General features: G+C 36.6%; 1 protein-coding gene across 1 annotated transcript; it reads left to right on the top strand.

Moving 5' to 3' along the window:
* Positions 1 to 16,358: 16,358 nt before the first annotated feature.
* On the top strand, positions 16,359 to 18,720 carry LOC110635181 (pentatricopeptide repeat-containing protein At3g12770). Its single transcript, XM_021784419.2, has one exon. The coding sequence runs from the start codon at positions 16,494 to 16,496 to the stop codon at positions 18,651 to 18,653; it is 2,160 nt and encodes a 719-aa protein (XP_021640111.2). The 5' UTR covers positions 16,359 to 16,493; the 3' UTR covers positions 18,654 to 18,720.
* The last annotated feature ends 1,648 nt before the right edge of the window (positions 18,721 to 20,368 follow it).

Raw genomic sequence — 20,368 nt, 5'->3', positions numbered from 1 at the left:
TTATTCCTTTGCTTAAGATTGTAGAATAAAGTCCTAAAATTAATTTCCTTTTAGGATTAACATTAGGTTAGGTTAGCTACTGTATTAAAATTTTATTGAAATTCAATTTGATTGATATGAGATATTATTATTATTATTATTATTATTATTATTATTATCTCATGCAGGAAAGTTGGCATGAAGAGATCTAATCATAAATATTAAAAAAAAAATGTAAATATAAGAAATTTCCCACTCGTTACATTTTGCATTTTTTTTAAAGTAATTCTATTATGATAAGGGTCGTGATCTGTAACAATTTTTAAGGTGTTGTTTAGTATTTTGATCGTAATTAAAATATTATCTCTCTTATTTACATTGTTTCGTGACATAATATTTATACTGATATTAGAGGTTAAAAAAGTAGTTCATAAAAAGTTATCCTCCTAGCCTTTAGGCCATGTTCGATAATATTAGCTGTTTTAGTAGCTGCTAACTGTTAGATATTAACTATTTATAAATATGTTAAAATAGAAGTGTTCGATAAAAATAAATGTTGTATTAGCTGTTAAATATAAAAATAATAATAAAATATTATTAACTTTAGTCAAAATGCTCTTTCAATCTCTAAAAATTAAAAGGGGTGGCTTTTTATAAACTATTTACTCAACTTCTAAATATTTATATAAATACTATATTACTGAATGGTATAAATAAGGAAAATAATATTTTAACTAGAGTCAAAATATAAAACGCTACTTTAAATACTTAGAAGTCAATAAGATTATATCACTATTTTTATATTTAACAACTAATCTAATAAATATTTTCACCAAACACTTCGACTTTAACAATTATATAAACAGCTAACCACTAACAATTAATATCTAATAATAGCTGAGAGTTGCTAAAACAATTAATATTGCCAAACAAGATCAAGAAATCATTAGTCGAAAATTAGTTTAATCACTGATTTGGTTTGAGTTAAAATTAGTAGTTCAAAGCTTGATCAGGAGATGAGCTGGAATTAGAATTATTGATTATTGATTATAGTCCAATTTAATTTTGGTTTGATTTGGTTTGGTTTACATGTCACACTCTAAAGGCATCATTTATTTATTAAAAAAAAAGTTTGAATTTGAGCTAAAATCATTTATTCGAACCATCAATTCCAGTCCAATTTAGATGGTTCAAGCCATTAATTGCAATTTGATTTTTGGTTCAAGACTTGTAAAAAAGACTGAAATCAATCCTTTATGATCAATCAAATTCCGATTCGATTTTCATATTAAATTTTTAAAATCATGAATACTTCTCCTCGAACATAAATAATAATAATAATAATAATAATAATAATAAAGTACCTAGTCGGTGTTGATCTATTCCTGGAAAGCAACAGCTTCAACAATAAACGTCCAGAAAAGTTGATGGTAACCAACCACCACTTCCTAACCGCGTGATATTATTGGTCAAACATTTTGTACCCATTGCAAATGAAACATATTATTAATTCCCTAATTCCTAATTATTATTTCCATATCTGCCAATTTTGTTTCCTCGGCTTCCCGTGCTGTTGCTTCAGTTCCCACATGGATTGCGAAGTTTACGTAAATATGAATTATATAAAAATAAAAATTTTATTAAAATTATTATAATTTTAATAATATTTTTATATAATTTTAATAATATTTTTATTTTTATTATTAATTTATGTGTATATATTTTATCTTTGATAAAAAAATAAAAAATAAAAAAAAAATCAATATACATGAGTCTATAATAAAAAATTAAAATAAATTTATATACTAGTAAAATAATTTTTTACGATTTTATATTAATTATAAAGTGTATGTAAATATAAATTATATAAAAATAAAAATTTTATTAAAATTACAGTGATTTATTTTTATCGTGTGTTCTATTTCCTCTTCCGCTTGCAATCAGTCTGCTCAATAAGCATTTATCTTTAAATATATGCCAGTATAATTCTTCAATGAAATTTAAATCTTCAAAAAAAAAAAAAAAAAAATCCCTCGTTCTATTTTGTCTCTAAGCTGACAACGCTCACCGTTGTCCGCTTTGCTCAAAGTTGTCAGTCCAGGACCACCTTCATCATTTGCCTTACCATTCCAATATCATTCAGCGTCCACATATTTTGAACCGCTTTGAAACTGGTACGATCTAAAATAATTGTACGAATAATCATTTATAAAATTAAATATTTAAATAAAAGTTAATTTAATTCGAAATTAGTTGATCTAAGATCATTTATCTACGAGATGAGCTGGTCTTTGTTTAATCCATTAATCACAAGTCTCGTGAAACAATTAAGACTATGGAAATTCACTAATTTAATTCATTTGCATGTGTTTTCTTCTAATCCTTCCAAACATCACACGTGATTGAACGACCATAGATCTATTAGTTTAAGTGTTTCTCAAACTAATAGATCTATACTCAGCATCAAATAAAAAATTAAAATCAAATTGAATTAAATTAAATTAACTCCGCTAAGTAGTTTGCGCTTAGCCGGTCCCAAGCCCGGATAAAGGAGGAGGGTTGCGGTAGGTGACAACCAGCGTAAAAATTTCGTCACACCCTATGATATGGATTCAAATGATATAAACGTTGGGGCGTCCTCTACTAACGACGCGCTACATCGGAGCCCGGGTGTAGTGATAAATATGCAAGGGTGTAGGGCGTTCACCGAAAGCGACGCGCCATGTCGGCGCCCGGGTGTGGTGTTAAGTGAGCAAGGGTTCCCACATCATGGACGGGTGTGGGTAAAGAAGTTAGTCCATAAGACAGATAATAGAACAAATAGTGGAACAGAACACAAGATAGACATAGAAAATAATAGAATATATCATAGAAGGAGACCAATTAGGAAGGAGCAGGATAGGAGGAGGATCAGGGTTGGTACTTGGAATGTTGGATCACTTACAGGAAAATTAATGGAGCTTGTGGATACCTTGGAAAGGAGAAGGGTGAATATTGCTTGCATTCGGAGACTAAATGGGTAGGAGAGAAAAGTAAGGAAGTGGGTAATTCGAGGTACAAATTGTGGTTTACAGGAAAGGAGAGAAACAAGAACGGAGTGGGTATAATCATAGACAGGACATTGAAAGACGCAGTAGTAGCTGTGAAAAGAGTAGGAGATAGAATTATACTAGTAAAGCTAGTACTAGACGGAGAAACAATAAATATAGTTAGTGCTTATGCCCCACAAATAGGACTAGACAGTGAGAGTAAACAAAGGTTTTGGGAAGATATGGATGATTTAATGCAAAGCATACCGAATGAAGAGAATGTTTTCATTGGTGGAGATTTGAATGGACATGTAGGAAGTGATAGGCAAGGTTATGAGAATGTGCATGGAGGTTTTGGTTTTGGCAGTCGAAATGAGGAGGGAAAAAGCATCATAGATTTTGCTATGGCATACGACCTAATACTAGCAAATACCTACTTTATAAAAAGAGAGTCACATTTAGTGACTTTCAAAAGTGGGCAACATAGAAGCCAAATCGACTTCTTCTTAACCAGGAAGACAAATAGAGCTCTATGCAAGGATTGCAAGGTCATTCCAGGAGAAGCTTTAACAAGTCAACATAGGTTGGTGGTCTTGGATGTCAAGTTTAGGAACAATTCAAGTAAGGTCAGAAGAAATAGTGTAGCTCGAACAAAGTGGTGGGAGTTCAAAGGAGTAAAGCAAGTGAAGTTCAAAAATGAGCTTCTTGAGTCCGAAGTATAGAAGCTAGATATGGAGGCCAATGATATGTGGATACAGATGGCATCAAAGATTAGAGAAGTAGCTAGAAAAGTACTTGGGGAGTCTAAAGGACATGGACCACCCTCAAAAGAGAGATGGTGGTGGAATGAGGAAGTACAAAAGCCAGTGAAGAGAAAAAGGGAATGGTCTAAGAAATTACCTAAATATGATAATAATGAGGCATATGAATAGTACAAGATAGCAAAGAAAGAGGCAAAAAGGCGATTAGCCAAGCAAGAGCACAGCCTTTGAAAAGTTATATGAGAAACTTGGAACTAAAGAAGGGGAGAAAGATATTTATAGATTAGCAAGGAGTAGAGAAAGGAAATGTCAAGATCTCAATCAAGTTAGGTGCATTAAGGATAAAGAAGGAAAAGTGTTGGTGAAAGATGAGGACATTAAAGAAAGATGGAGAAATTATTTTAATGATCTCTTTAATAATAGTCAAAATGGAAATAGCGTGAATATAGATTATAGAACAATAGAAAAGAATGTAAATTATACTAGAAGGATTAGATCTTTAGAAGTAAAGGAAGCACTTAAGAGAATGAAAGTAGGTAAAGCTTGTGGACCCGATGAAATACCAATTGAAGTGTGGAAGTATTTGGGAGATATGGGAGTGGCATGGTTAACTAAATTATTTAATAAGATTCTAAACTCAAAGAAAATGCCTGATGAATGGAGGAAGAGTATTTTAGTACCTATTTTTAAAAATAAGGGAGACATACAGAGTTGCTCAAACTATAGGGGAATTAAACTCATGAGCCATACTATGAAGTTGTGGGAGAGAGTTGTGGAGCATCGACTACGTCATGATACTTCTATCTCTCTCAATCAATTTGGTTTCATGCCTGGTCGTTCAACTATGGAAGCGATCTTTCTCATTAGAAGCTTGATGGAGAAATATAGAGATGGGAAGAAAGATCTACACATGGTTTTTATTGATTTGGAGAAGGCTTATGATAGTGTTCCAAGAGAGGTCTTATGGAATGTGTTAGAACAAAAGAAGGTATCTATTAGGTATATACAAGTATTGAAAGATATGTATGAAGGAGCAACTACTATTGTGCGCACAGTGGGAGGGGACACAAGAGATTTTCCGATCTCAATTGGATTACACCAAGGATCAGTCATAAGCCCTTACCTTTTTACATTAGTTTTAGATGAACTGACGAAACATATACAAGAGAGTATTCCTTGGTGCATGATGTTTGCGGATGATATTGTTCTGATAGATGAGACACGAGAAGGAGTCAATAGGAAGCTAGAACTTTGGAGAAGTACTCTAGAGTCAAAGGGTTTTAAGTTAAGTAGAACGAAGACAGAATACATGCATTGCAAGTTCAGTGAAGGCCAAACTGGTGATAGGGAATGAGTTAGTTTGAATGGAGTGGCACTGTCCCAAAGTAATCACTTTAAATATCTAGGCTCAGTCCTTCAAGTAGATGGGGGATGTGAGGAGGATGTTAGTCATAGGATTAAAGCCGGATGGTTGAAGTGGAGACGTGCCACGAGAGTTTTATGTGATCGTAAGATTCCCAATAAATTAAAAGGAAAATTTTACCGCATCTGACCATACGGCTATGCTATATGGTAGTGAGTGTTGGGCCTTTGAAAGAGTCCTACGCATCTAAGATAAGAGTTGCAGAGATGAGAATGTTAAGGTGGATGAGTGGCCATACTAGACTAGATAAAGTCCGTAATGAAAGTATTAGAGAAAAGGTAGGAGTGGTGCCAATTGAAGATAAGTTGAGAGAAGGGAGATTGAGGTGGTTTGGTCATGTGAAGCGTAGACATACGGAGGCTCCAGTTAGACAAGTAGAGCACATTAGGCTAGAGGATAGAAAGAAAAAAAGGGGTAGACCTAAATTGACTTGGAGGAGAGTAGTACAGCATGACTTAGAAGCATTACACATTTCTGAGGATTTAACCCAAAATCGTTCAGAGTGGAAAAAGCGAATCCATATAGCCGACCCCAAATTTTTGGGATAAAGGCTTAGTTGAGTTGAGTTGAGTTGAATTAAATTAAATTAAATTAAATTAAATTATTTAATTTTATTAATTTGATTTAATTCACATCAAACTAACAGAATACTCAATTTTATAAATAATTTTAATATTATTAAGTTAAAACTCGTGCCATACTATTATAATAATGATAATAAATGGGTTGGTGACCATTCATTCCTATTTGCATGGCAAGCAGTAGGGGTGAGCATTAGGTTCAAACCGAATCGAATTGAACCGAACCGAATTAAATTATAAAAATCGAATCGTATGTAACACCCCTGATTTTTTTATATATTATTATTGGGCTTCGTGTAGGTATCCTCAATTCACGGAAATTCGACAGTTGTCCGGATCTGTGAATTTCCTACGCATGAACAGACTCTAGGAAAAGTCTCCGAATTGGATCGAGGTTTTGGCTACCCCACCATTGTCATGCATCCCGAGCGCGTTCCCGAAGTCGGAATCGGCAAAGGTAAACCCGAACCTTGCTTTTTCGTAATTTTCTAGTGCTTAAATCCATAAAATATTCGTGGTAGCTTAGAAAATTACGATTCTTTTTGCAATAGCTTAGTAATATTTCTAAGGACCGCGGGGCAGAGTTTTATAATTTTTAGAGCTTATTTGAGCAGTTTTTGCAAAAATGATCAATTATAAGGACTAAATTGAAATTTTACATATTGTGATGGATGATTGATTTGGTGGGCCCAGGAGGGGCTGTGTGATGTGATTGAGTTGTGGACATATGGATTGTGAATATAGAAGTGTGTTTTGAGCCCTTTTGCAGGTTGGGTAGGTCCTAGGTATAGGGGAGACCCTGCCGGATTTTCGGCACGACTTAGGACGTATTGGTCTTTTTCTTTGTTTGTATTGAGTCAAATTTATTAAATGATTGTAATAAAATTGTCAGGTGAGCCGGGACAGCCTTCTTCCTCCGTCCAGCCGCCACAGTGATTATCGTCAAGTCTGTGAGTAAAATATTAATTTTAATTGTAATTTTACTATTATTATATGTTCAAGCATGCCCATGCATCACTTATATGCATATATTTATGTAGTTAAACTCTAGGCATGATTTATGTTGCATTGATAACTGTTAAAGTGCCATGGATGTTGTTGTGGTAATTTGGAGCAGTGTGCGTGCGTTGGCGTACGTGTGATGTGGTGTGGACTATGGATAGGACGGGTAGTCACGGCTTGAGTTCTTCGCTGGGACCCGATCCTTCGAGGGGTAGTCACGGCTTGAGTTCTTCGCTGGGACCCTCGATTTGGTTTATTAAGCGAAAGTCCGGCTTGAGTTCTTCGGCACTGTGTTGGATTTAAGAGAGTCAGATAGGGTATCAGCTCCCATATGTTATGATTGATGCTACAGGGTGCGTGAGTGCTCCAAATTACCTTTTTGATGTTATGATGTGAAAATGTTGTTGATGTTGCATTTCACTCTACAGGGTGCATTAGTTTTAGATAGTTATAGAGATTATGGTTAAAATTGATATTTTACTCTCTGAGTCGAACGCTCACTCTGCTCAATATTTTTTCCCACTCTGAGGAGGATTTTATTTTGGTTAACCTGCTTTTCTCCTTCGCAGGTTGATTATCGATATTTGTGTAATTTTATTTACTCCTAGAATTTTCGCATGTATTAGAAGTATTTATTTGATTATGGTCTGTAATATTATTATCATGTTGGACCTGTAAACGTATAATGATATGCATGTTTGATGGATTGGATGAGGGAGCTGAGCTCCCATTTATTTTTATGAGGATATGAGTATGTGGAGGGTGAGCTGAGCTCCCCAATTGAGTATTTATTATGTTTACAGGTCGGGTGAGTCGAAAACTCCCCGTTGGAAAGTCCATTTTATGGTCGGACTCTGTCCATTTGTTTTCTTGATATTGGGCCCAAATGGGCCTTAGAGTTGGGTAAATGAATAGTTAAGGCTTACTACGGGCCTCGGGGGCTTTAGGCTGGCCTGTGTCCTAGTCTTGGGTTCGGCCCATAGGTTGGGTCGTGACAAATGTGGTATCGAGCTTAGGCTCCGATTCATAGGGAAAAATTATCTAAGTGTTGGGAAGAGTCTACTAGAGTCACATGCGGAGTATAGGATTCTATTTCGTCTTTTCCTGTAATTCTTTGTTTCTAGATTCTACGTTATACCTCGGGAAATATAAGATTACCTCAGTTAGTGTCTTGATTTTCGTGGAGTACATAGAAACATGAAATAGATTTAGCAAACTTATTGAGGTCTACGTTGGAAACACGTACTCCAATAAATACTATATTTTCAAATCGATGGGTTTAAATGGTGTGCCCATTTCGTGCAAGGCACGAGTACATAAAAGTGAGTCTTGAAAGTACAGTTGCCCTAGATAAGGATGAGGATACCATTGCTGGCAGTCATCAGTGGATGACCCAGACAGAATAAGTTTATGATAATAGAAGATTCAAGAGAGATAAGAGATTAAGAGACCTAGTCTGCCAGGACGTATCGTAGTAACTATGCAATATTCTCGATGTCTGCGTAGAAGCTGATTACATGCATCGATATGAGATTATTGTGTAGAGCCGCATACTTCCTGTAGTGCTTATGATGAGGATGTTGCAGAAGTCTCTGCTTTGGTACAAGAATGCCGCAATGCAGTTCTATATCTGCAAAGGAGTTGGGAACTCTTGGTTAGGGATCTAGAGCTAGAATATCGAAGGTCACAGTTGGGTGGTAACTAGAGTCAGTGACCCAGTTACCCTAGCATGAGCTAGAGTTACAGTAAGAGTTGCAAAGTAAAGGTGACACCTATAGAGTGAGACCATCTAGTCTTCGGTATGGAATTTTAGATGGTTTTGCAAAGATGACAAACATATTGCTTAGAGCTTAGTGAGAATAGTATACCTTGTGTGTATCAGTATGGAATAAAGTACAACCCTACTACCTAGAGAAGGTCGAAACTATGAATATATGATTTACAGAGCTATGATATGATAAGAGAGACATTAGTTTGACATGGTTTTGGGCAAGGTGGTAAATGTAGTACCTTTGTTGCAGCAAGTTAGGGTATAGTCCTATCTTTTCAGAAGGGATCGAAAGTTATTACTAATAATGGTGACCCACAAAATAGTGCCCCAGATGGGACTGTAGAGTGTGGTAGAGAGTAGTTGGCTCGGGTATCCTGGAGAGGGTACAAGTTCCATTATAGGAATCATATATAATCAGATCACGATGGATGTAAATCCTTTGAATTGGATGACGGGTTTGGGTGCCCGAAATCTTAAGTTTTGGAATTGAGTAAACATGGAAAATAATAATAATAATAATAAAAATAATAATAAATAAAATTACTGCAGAATCAGTTCTCGAGGTAGTAAGGGTATTATGTAAGCTAAAGGATAAGAATAGAAATCATACAATAAAGGTATGACTGCAATTTCCTGAGTTCCTTTCTGACTTCATATTGTTCAAACAGTAGTATAATCTAATTATAATAGTGTTAAGAGTAATAAATTAGCGAAGATAAATCACAGAAGGCCAGTAGATAGAGAAAGTGTAGAATGAAAATTGGGATAATTGATTACAGATGCAATATAATCTAAGTGCCAGTGGGAGTACTAGCTAGAGTGGTCAAAGGACCAAATCTGAGTAGCACAGACATATGATAACGCGATAGAGACTCTGAAAGATATAGTTAGCAAGTACAGCTGTTATGTTAGAAAGAAGAATGGAACCAGGAATAGAATAGTCAAGTTCTATTTTGGGTAAGACAAAGGAAATGAATGAAAGGACAACCTAAAGAGCGCATAATAAAAGGAACAAAGTTAAGATATGGGATAGGCTAAGTGTTATTCTTGGCAAGGAGAATGACAAGGATGGAAAATCCAAAATGGGACCACATTAGTGAGAAAAGTGATGGAGGTATGGAATAATACAATAATGAGTAAATGTTAGAAGGTGTACGATGGTATTGCGGACTATCTAAATAGGTAGAGAAAGAGAAGTTAGTAAGCAGTAAGTTGAATAAAAGTCAGTCTAAGGGATCAAATAGGTATGATGAGAGGAAAAGAATGATAGATAATGACACATAGGTTTTAGGTTAGACTTTTGAGATAGTGAGAAGGTAGTTAGAGGTTCGTTATGAATGTCAGGCAAACATTTTTAGTGTGATCAACAGAATCACTTTGCAGTGAAGCAATAACGACAGAGCAACAGTAGGGGTAGAATAAAAAGTGACAAGTATGGATGGTAATAAATCACTAGAAAGTTTAAGGATCAAATTAATGACCATAGATAAGGGTGGAATTAGTGTTGGAAGAATCTATTAGCGAGAGAAATCTTTCAGGATTCAACAAGGGTTAAGGGCACAATATAAACGATGATAGATATGAATCATAGGTCGAGTATAAGTAAAGTTAATAAATTATAAAATATTATGTCAGGAAGGACGATGGTACAGTAAAGGGTTCATACAGATGATACCTTATAGGTAGAGCACAATTGTGCTAGGAGATGATGAAATTTGAAGAGAAAGACTAAGAAACATAGGTTAAACGTTATTATATGGACAATCGGGCATAGTTGAATATAAAGGATATTTTTCTTTCTTTTCAATTTTAGCTCGTGTTTTTGATTCCAGAGCGTTATATAAGTAGCAGAGACTGAGGCAAGGAGACCTAGTTATTTGAGATTTTGATAGGCACCAATTCATATACAATTTCCTGATATGAGAATGACAGTAAGTGCATACCTAGTGTTAAGTATGAAAGGACGATCAGAGTAATGACAAGAGTTAAATTGAGTTAGCTACTAAGGCTTGCGACTGTTTTAAACTATGAGCTAGATGAAGTACTATTTATGGATGAGTTTCAATAGATGAAAGTGTTCTTTGATGGGTAATTTGAGGTTGAAGTTTAGAAAGCTATGGGCAGTATATATGATTATATTAAGGAGAATGAACACGTGAAGTATCTTGTTTGGAATTAAGGCATGACACATATTTCCTACAGCCGTGTTAGTTCAGATGGAACTTATAATTTATGGGGCTCATATTCATCCAGGATAAGCAATTTCCTACTAAGGCTGGTAGGGAATGATAATGTTCTGATAGTTAAGTTGGAAAAAAAGGGGATACAAGAAAAATTTTCTATGGGTAATTATAAGTGTTACATAAGGTGAAGAATGTGCTGGTAGGAGTAAATCATAGGGTTAGAATTCTCGAAGTAATGAAACTAGTAATCAAGATAAGACTAAGAAATAAAAAGAAAGTTAAAGTTGATGATGGGATAGACATCTTTGAAGGAAAAGGTGTAAGGATGAGATAGGACTAAAATTAAGGAATAAGTACAGCAGGTTGAAAAGATACCAACAATACCAAAAATAGGAAAAGGGAAGTGGATAAGATGCAAAGGACAGGAAGAGAGCTAGATAGAGTCAGTTATAATGATGAGGATAAGGAGTGTCTAACCACTGCCCCTGTGTTAACACTACCTATGAGCGGTGAAGGATACACTGCTAATCGTGACGCATTCAGAGTTGGCCTAGGGTGTGTTTTGATGCAGAATGGAAAAGTAGTGGCTTATGCTTCAAGGCAGCTGAAGAGGCATGAGCAGAACTATCCCACCCATGATTTGGAAATGGTGACTGTAGTCTTTGCACTAAAAATCTAGAGACACTACTTGTATGGTGAAGTGTGCGAGATATACACCGACCATAAGAGTTTGAAGTACATCTTCCAACAGAGGGATTTAAACTTGAGACAGAGGAGATGGATGGAGCTTCTGGAAAACTATGATTGCACCATCCAGTACCACCCTGGGAAGGCCAATGTAGTAGCAGATGCTTTAAGCAGAAAATCTTCTGGCAGTTTGGCGCACATTTCAGCAGAGAAGAGACCGTTGATTCAGGAAGTACATGAGTTAATGGATCAAGGTTTAATCCTAGATCTTTCAGATGAGGGGGTCTTGTTGGCTCATTTTTCAGTGAGGCCAGACTTGCGAGATAGAGTTAGAGTTTCCCAATACAGAGACCAACAATTAATGAAGATCATAGAAAGAGTACAGCAAGGTGAAGGTGGTGAGTTTGGATTTGCCAATGATGGTGCCCTAGTGCAAGGTTCTAGGATGTATGTGCCCGATGTGGACAATCTCAAAGATGAAATCATGCGAGAGGCACACTATACACTGTACAATGTCCACCCAGGTTCCACCAAGATGTACCATGATGTGAAAGATAGCTATTGGTGGAATGGCATGAAGAGAGACATAGCAGACTTTGTGTCCAAGTGCTTGACTTGTCAGAAGGTGAAGTTTGAATTCCAGAGACCGTCAGGGAAGTTGCAAGAGCTCCCTATCCTAGAATGAAAGTGGGAAATGATTTCTATGGATTTTGTGACTGGGTTGCCTCGTACCACGCAAGGATATGATTCGATATGGGTAATTGTAGACAGCCTAACCAAATCAGCTCACTTCTTGCCTGTGAAAACTACATATTCTGTGGCACAGTACGCCCGGCTCTACATTCGAGAAATAGTCAGATTGCATGGAGTTCCGGCTTCCATAATATCTGACAGAGGGCCCCAGTTCACTTCTCGGTTTTGGAGAAAGTTGCAGGAGGCACTTGGCACACAGTTGAACTTCAGTACGGCTTTCCACCCTCGCATGACGGACAAATTGAAGGACAATCCAAACACTGGAAGACATGCTTCGCATGAGTGTTTTGGATTTTGGAGGTCAATGGGATGAGCAGCTAGCTTTGGTGGAGTTTGCCTACAACAACAGTTATCACTCTAGCATAGGGATGCCACCCTATGAGGCACTATATGGAAGAAAGTGTAGGTCTCCTCTGTGTTGGATGAAAATGGGGGAAGCGAAGGTGCATGATGTAGACCTAGTGCAGTACACTTCAGAGATAGTTCCTTTAATCAGGGAACGACTGAAAACAGCTTTCAGTAGGCAGAAGAGTTATGCAGACCCCAGACGGAGGGATGTGGAGTTTGCAGTGGGCGACTATGTATTCCTGAAGGTTTCTCTAATGAAAGGAGTCATGAGATTTGGAAAGAAGGGCAAGTTGGCACCTCGGTATATTGGACCTTTTGAGGTTACTGATAGAGTTGGAGCAGTTGCCTACTGGTTGGAGCTACCACCCAACCTTTCTCACGTTCATCCCGTGTTTCACATCTCCATGCTCAGGAAATACATTCTCGATCCTTCTCATGTACTACAGTCGGATGTAATAGAACTAAAGGAGAACATGACATTTGAGGAGCAACCTATAGCCATAGTGGACTACCAAGTGAGACAGCTAAGATCAAAACAGATCCCTATAGTTAAGGTTTTGTGGAGGAGCCAGTCAGTGGAAGAGTGCACCTGGGAGTCAGAACGGGACATGCGTAGTAAGTACCCTTATCTGTTCAATGTGTAATCATGTACTTTATTCTGCCTTGTGTAAAATTCGAGGACGAATTTTCTGTAAGGGGGAAAGAATGTAACACCCCTGGTTTTTTTATATATTATTATTGGGCTTCGTGTAGGTATCCTCAATTCGCGGAATTCGGCTTGTCGGATCTGTCAATTTCTCGCCGCATGCACTCACGGAAAAGTCTCCGAATTGGATCGAGGTTTTGGCTACCCCACCATTGTCATGCATCCCGAGCGCGTTCCCGAAGTCGGAATCGGCAAAGGTAAACCCGAACCTTACTTTTTCGTAATTTTCTAGTGCTTAAATCCATAAAATATTCGTGGTAGCTTAGAAAATTACGATTCTTTTTGCAATAGCTTAGTAATATTTCTAAGGACCATGCAAGGTAGTTTTATAATTTTTAGAGCTTATTTGAGCAGTTTTTGCAAAAATGATCAATTATAAGGACTAAATTGAAATTTTACATATTGTGATGGATGATTGATTTGGTGGGCCCAGGAGGGGTTGTGTGATGTGATTGAGTTGTGGACATATGGATTGTGAATATAGAAGTGTGTTTTGAGCCCTTTTGCAGGTTGGGTAGGTCCTAGGTATAGGGAGACTCGCGATTTTCGGCACGACTTAGGACGTATTGGTCTTTTTCTTTGTTTGTATTGAGTCAAATTTATTAAATGATTGTAATAAAATTGTCAGGTGAGCCGGGACAGCCTTCTTCCTCCGTCCAGCCGCCACAGTGATTGTCGTCAAGTCTGTGAGTAAAATATTAATTTTAATTGTAATTTCACTATTATTATATGTTCAAGCATGCCCATGCATCACTTATATGCATATATTTATGTAGTTAAACTCTAGGCACGATTTATGTTGCATTGATAACTGTTAAAGTGCCATGGATGTTGTTGTGGTAATTTGGAGCAGTGTGCGTGCGTTGGCGTGTGTGTGATGTGGTGTGGACTATGGATAGGACGGGTAGTCACGGCTTGAGTTCTTCACTGGGGCCCGATCCTTCGGGGGGTAGTCACAGCTTGAGTTCTTATTTGGGACCCTCGATTTGGTTTATTAAGCGAAAGTCGGCTTGAGTTCTTGGCACGAGTTGGATTTAAGAGAGCTGTATAGGGTATCAGCTCCCATATGTTATGATTGATGCTACAGGGTGCGTGAGTGCTCCAAATTACCTTTTTGATGTTATGATGTGAAAATGTTGTTGATGTTGCATTTCACTCTACAGGGTGCATTAGTTTTAGATAGTTATAGAGATTATGGTTAAAATTGATATTTTACTCTCTGAGTCGAACACTCACTCCTGTTCAATAATTTTTCAAAGGAGGATTTTATTTTGGTTAACCTGCTTTTCTCCTTCGCAGGTGGATTATCGATATTTGTGTAATTTTATTTACTCCTAGAATTTCCGCATGTGTTAGAAGTATTTATTTGATTATGGTCTGTAATATTATTATCATGTTGAACCTGTAAACGTATAATGATATGCATGTTTGATGGATTGGATGAGGGAGCTGAGCTCCCATTTATTTTTATGAGGATATGAGTATGTGGAGGGTGAGCTGAGCTCCCCAATTGAGTATTTATTATGTTTACAGGTCGGGTGAGTCGAAAACTCCCCGTTGGAAAGTCCATTTTATGGTCGGACTCTGTCCGTTTGTTTTCTTGATATTGGGCCCAAATGGGCCTTAGAGTTGGGTAAATGAATAGTTAAGGCTACTACGGGCCTCGGGGGCTTTAGGCTGGCCCAGGTCCTAGTGCCGGTCCGGCCCATAGGTTGGGTCGTGACATCGTAAATTTTAGAAATCGAATCGAATTGAAATGGGTGAAAAACTGAATCGAACCGAACCGTTCTATTTCGGTTCAGTTAGGTTTAAACCGATCGGTTTGATTTTTTATTAATTTTTTAATTTAGACTTGATTTTCAAGTTATTTAGTCTAATTTTAACTTTGATTTGAACCTAATAACCATTAATCATTGAAATTAAACAATTAATATGTATATAATTAAATATAATTCATAAATTTTTCATAAAAATAAATCAATTCAAAAATCGATTCAATTCGATTTAGTTTGATTTGACTATATATCGGTTCGGTTCGGTTTAACCGATTTTTTTCTCTTCAAAACCGAGCTGAACTGAAATAATCGAAATTTTTATAATGTAAAATCGAACCAAACCGATTTAATTTTAAAATCAAATCGATTGAACCGAATTAATTCGATTCGATTCGATTTTTCAATTTGAACCGAATTTTACTTAGCCATAGCAAGCAGCCACGGGTGTTGGCCCATCCCAAGGGCAACTGGACTGGGCATTGCATGCTGAGGGCATTGATTTGAATGTGTCCTGACACTAATTTTTTTGGCGATAAGGCAGTCACTATTGACGGAATCCAATTCTAAACTCGCAGGAAATGGTAAAATTTATTCGAAGACATGCTTTTTTTTATGTATGTAAATAAATAAAATTAATTAATAAAAGACTTTACGTGTATATAAATGTAATAAAAACTACTTTTTAATCCACCAAGATTACATAATAATCCCTATGCTGCAGCTTTAGTTTGAGATTAATTAATAAATTTACTTAAAATTTTTATAACGTCAAGTTCAATGAGTTTAACTTTAGTATTTTTTCCACCTTTAGTTAGTTTTTTTTTTTTTTTTTTTTTTTCATATGAAACAAATAAAAGTTAAATAAATTCGAATTTAATTTTCAATTTCAAGTTTTTTAATAGGATGAAATTTGAATATAAATCATGTTAACTTGACTCATCTTCTGGATACCCTATTTAATGATTCTTATGTTATATACCCCATTTGGAAGTAGTGATCGAATGGGTTTTGAGTGCAGGCTTCCCAGTTACTTGAGTATGGCTGTGACTTGGAATTGGTCCAGGCGAAAGATATGGGGGAGCATTACTGGATTGTACTTTCTGTTGTAACCCCTGAGGCCCTGACACCATCTTTGAAATGTTGAATGCATGGCATAAGCCCCCCTGGCCATGGAATTGAATCTCAGATCACCATTCCAATTATGTCGTCCATTTATGCTCCCAGATTTTGCTTTATTTTTATAATGAGACCTTGGACGTATATTTTTGTTTCAAGATATAAATTCAGCTTTATATATATATATATATATATATATATATATATATATATATAAAATTATATTTTCTGTTTTAACCTGTATTTTGAATTCCTTGTCTATTTTAGATCAGAACAATTTTTATGTCCCCATTTTTATTGGGTGTCAGGACATTTGTTCTTGTGCTTAAGCTTAACCCTCCATGGTGCAATGTCCTTCATGTGACGGGGATCCAAAGGAATGCAGCGTCTGGGGTCACTGCATCACCACTTCTTTTTAGGCTCTCGTAAACCTCTCTTAAACCCTTGCCCTTTCTATTCGTTCATCTCTATCTGTACTTTTAGCTACTCTCCTGATTCAACAGAAGTCATTTACGACAATCTTCTGAAGTCCTGTGATGGCTTGGCTTTTCTCAAACAGATACATTCGGTTCTCACCACCACCAGTCTCATCGATAAAAGCCCTCACTTGGGTGCCCAAATTATCATCAAATATGCTCAATTTGGAGACCCCAATTCCGCTAGAGCGTTGTTCGATCATATTAATATCCATGGTGACAAGCCTAGTTCTTTCCTTTGGAATACGATGATTCGGGCTTATGCAAATGGTGGCCACTGTTTCGAAACGTTGCAGTTATATTCGGTCATGCACAGAGCCGGCATTTCACCGAACAACTACACTTTTCCTTTCATATTTAAGGTCTGTGCTTCGAACTCGTTGATTCTTCTAGGGAAAGTGGCTCATGGAGATGCTTTGAAAACTGGATTCGATTCGGATTTATATGTTGAGGCTGCTTTGGTGGACATGTACGCAAAAGGCGATCAATTTTGTGATGGTCGCAAGATTTTCGACGAAATGTCGATGAAGGATTTAGTTTGCTGGACAGCAATGATCACAGCCTATGAACAGGCTGAGAAACCTGAAGAGGCTCTCATTTTGTTCCAAAAAATGCAACAGGAGGGGCTTTTGGCGGATTCAGTTACTATTGTGAGCGTTGCCTCTGCTATTGGTCGATTAGGAGATGCCAAGAGGGCTCAATCAGTTCATTGTTATGCCATTCGCCATTTGTTTCTCGAGGAAATATGTGTTGCCAACTCAGTTATTGCTATGCATGCCAAATGTGGGGATATGGATAAGGCTTGCTTGGTTTTTGATATGATGGATGAAAGAAATTCTATCTCGTGGAACTCTCTGCTTTCGGGCTATACCCAAAATGGAAAAGCCAGTGAAGCTCTGCTACTTTTTGATGAGATGCGTGATTCTGGATGTGAACCTAACCCAGTGACAGCATTGATCATGGTTGCAGCCTGTGCGTATTTGGGCTCGTCCCATCTTGGAAGGAAATTCCATGATTTTATTCTTGATAGTAAAATGAAAGTTGACATGAACCTTTGGAATGCGCTGATGGACATGTATGCCAAATGTGGAGACCTAGAAACTGCTGTGGAAATATTCAGTGGTATTCATCCAAGTGAGCGGGATGTTTGTTCTTGGAATGTATTGATTTCTGGGTATGGCATGCATGGATATGGAAAAGAAGCGCTGAAACTCTTCTCTAGAATGCAAGAGGAAGGTGTTGAGCCAAACCACATTACTTTCACATCAATTCTTTCTGCTTGTAGCCATGCAGGCCTTGTTGATGAAGGGAGAAAGTGTTTCAGAGACATGACAAAGTCCGTGACACCAGAGATGAAACACTATGCTTGCATGGTTGATATGCTTGGACGAGCTGGGCTCTTGCAGGAAGCATTTGATCTTATTAAAGAAATGCCAGCACCTCCAAATGATTCTGTATGGGGTGCTCTGCTTTTGGCTTGCAAAATCCATGGGAACATGGAATTAGGTAAAATTGCAGCCAACAATCTATTCCAGCTTGAGCCAAACCATACGGGATACTATGTGTTAATGTCAAACATATATGCAGCTTCAAACAGGTGGCAAGAAGTTGGGAAACTGAGACAAGATATGAAGAATAAGGGCCTGAAGAAACCTGCAGCGTTTAGTGTGATTGAGTATGGCAGTGAAATTCATGGGTTCCACACAGCTGACCATGAAAACCCATATTGGCAAGAGGTTTACAGAAAAGTCGAGAGCTTGACGATTGAAATGAAGTTGGCTGGGTATATACCAGATCTATCATGTGCTCTGCATGATGTGGAAGAGGAAGATAAGGAGCACATCTTAAACTATCACAGTGAGAAACTAGCTGTGGCTTTTGGAATTCTGATGATTAATTCAGGAATGGCAATTCGAGTCACGAAGAATCTTCGGGTTTGCAATGACTGTCATTTAGCCTTCAAGTATATTTCGTGCATATATGGACGGAGGATTATTGTAAGAGATGCAAATCGGTTCCATCACTTTCAAGGTGGCAGTTGCTCATGCAAGGATTATTGGTAAATAGCACATGTTAAACCCTAGCAACTCAGCTTTGATGGTCAAGTATTGACATTGAAGTCTTTTGGAAGGTTCTCATAAAATTTACATAGATCAAGGAATAGAGTAGAGGTAATCTAATACTATCCGTCCAAGAAAAAGTCAAATAGTTAGCGCGTGGAATAAAAGATCTAATGTGGCAGTCAAAACATTAGCGATGGAGCCAAATTATCCAACACTGAACAGTATCAACCAAACAAAAAGATAGCTCGACCTAGTCCTGAGCTGGACAACAACAAGAGTAATGTTGTCACTCGGGAAACAAGCCGAGCTTAATTTATACCGAGCAATAATTGCATCAAGCAAAAATAAAGCAGGATTATCAGGAGGCAATCTAGGGATGTCAACTGAAGATTGTTTCTGTGATTAAGACAATGACCATTTTTCCTAAAGCCTATAAATACACATACACATTGTCCAAATCAATACTACATTATTCTTTTATTTTTTTCATTTTCATATTATTATTTTCTAATTTAAGCATTGGAGTGGTCGGCCAAAAGGGCCGATGACCTCACCTTTCTTTGTTTTACATAGGCTATTTACTAATAATCTTGACTCATGCAAGGATTATCGATAAAGAGCCCATGTTAAACCTTAGCAACTCAGCTTTGATGGTCAGGGCTTGACTTTGAAGTCTTTTGGAAGGTTCTTATAAATTTTAGACTAATTTTCATCCATCATCTAGGGCTTATTTCAATAAAATCCCCGAATTTCAATTCTTATATTATAAAAATACTTAAACTTTAATTTAATACAACATAAAGTTTATTAAGTCATTTTTCGATGGGTACTTTGACCGATTACCGATGTGGACATTCCTAAGCGTAATAAAAACTATTTAAAAAATGTTTCTCTAGCAGATGGTATTTTAATAATAAAACAACATTTTTTTTTATCTCTCTTTTATCTCTCTATCCTCTCTCTCTCTCTCTCCCTCCATTATCTATGTCCTCTCTATCTCTCTATTGTCTCTCTCTTTTTAACACTGCCCCTAAACAGAGCTATTCAAAGTATGATTTTTGCCTCATCGCATTTACAGTCGCACATAGCCTCATCGTCTTGTCAACTTGTCCCAAGTCTAATTGGTAATTAAGTTTGGATATTGTGATGAGTATGGACAAACAATTCTTCATCCAGATCTGTTTATTCATCACAATCATACGTCATTTCAAAATTGATGCTATAGAAGTAATATCTGCTCAAAGTTTTAAAGCCTCCCTTTCAAGTAGATGTTTGGTTTGCAAATCTATAAACCCGACACCACATATCTATTCAAAGTTTTAGCTTTCGATCCATTGTCAGTCACCTTGCTTTTTATTTATTTTACCCTATTTATGATATAGGTAGTGTGAGATGTATAGTGTAATTGATTCTTTTTTTTTTTCTAAATTCTGTTTAATTTTTTTATGGCCATCTGTTCACATTTCATTGTGAATTGAAAATGGGTTTATTGCCTTTAATCCTCGTAAATAGATACTTAAAATTTTGTAGTTGAATGAGTTTTTGATCTTTTTTTAATTTTAGCTACTGAATAAAGTTTTTCTAGAGAGTTTTTTTAAAAAAAAAAACTCTCTAGAAAAACTTTATTCAGTAGCTAAAATTAAAAAAAGATCAAAAACTCATTCAACTACAAAATTTTAAACAAAAAAAAATTAATTGTTTAGAAATATCCCATT

The sequence above is a fragment of the Hevea brasiliensis genome, chromosome 17, assembly GCF_030052815.1.
Source record: "Hevea brasiliensis isolate MT/VB/25A 57/8 chromosome 17, ASM3005281v1, whole genome shotgun sequence".
NCBI classification, from domain to species: Eukaryota; Viridiplantae; Streptophyta; class Magnoliopsida; order Malpighiales; family Euphorbiaceae; genus Hevea; species Hevea brasiliensis.
This window is presented reverse-complemented; position numbering and strand designations above follow the sequence as displayed.

Bases quoted from the DNA above. Each gene is read 5' to 3' on its own strand.
- LOC110635181 (XM_021784419.2), top strand. From the start codon at position 16,494: ATGCAGCGTCTGGGGTCACTGCATCACCACTTCTTTTTAGGCTCTCGT.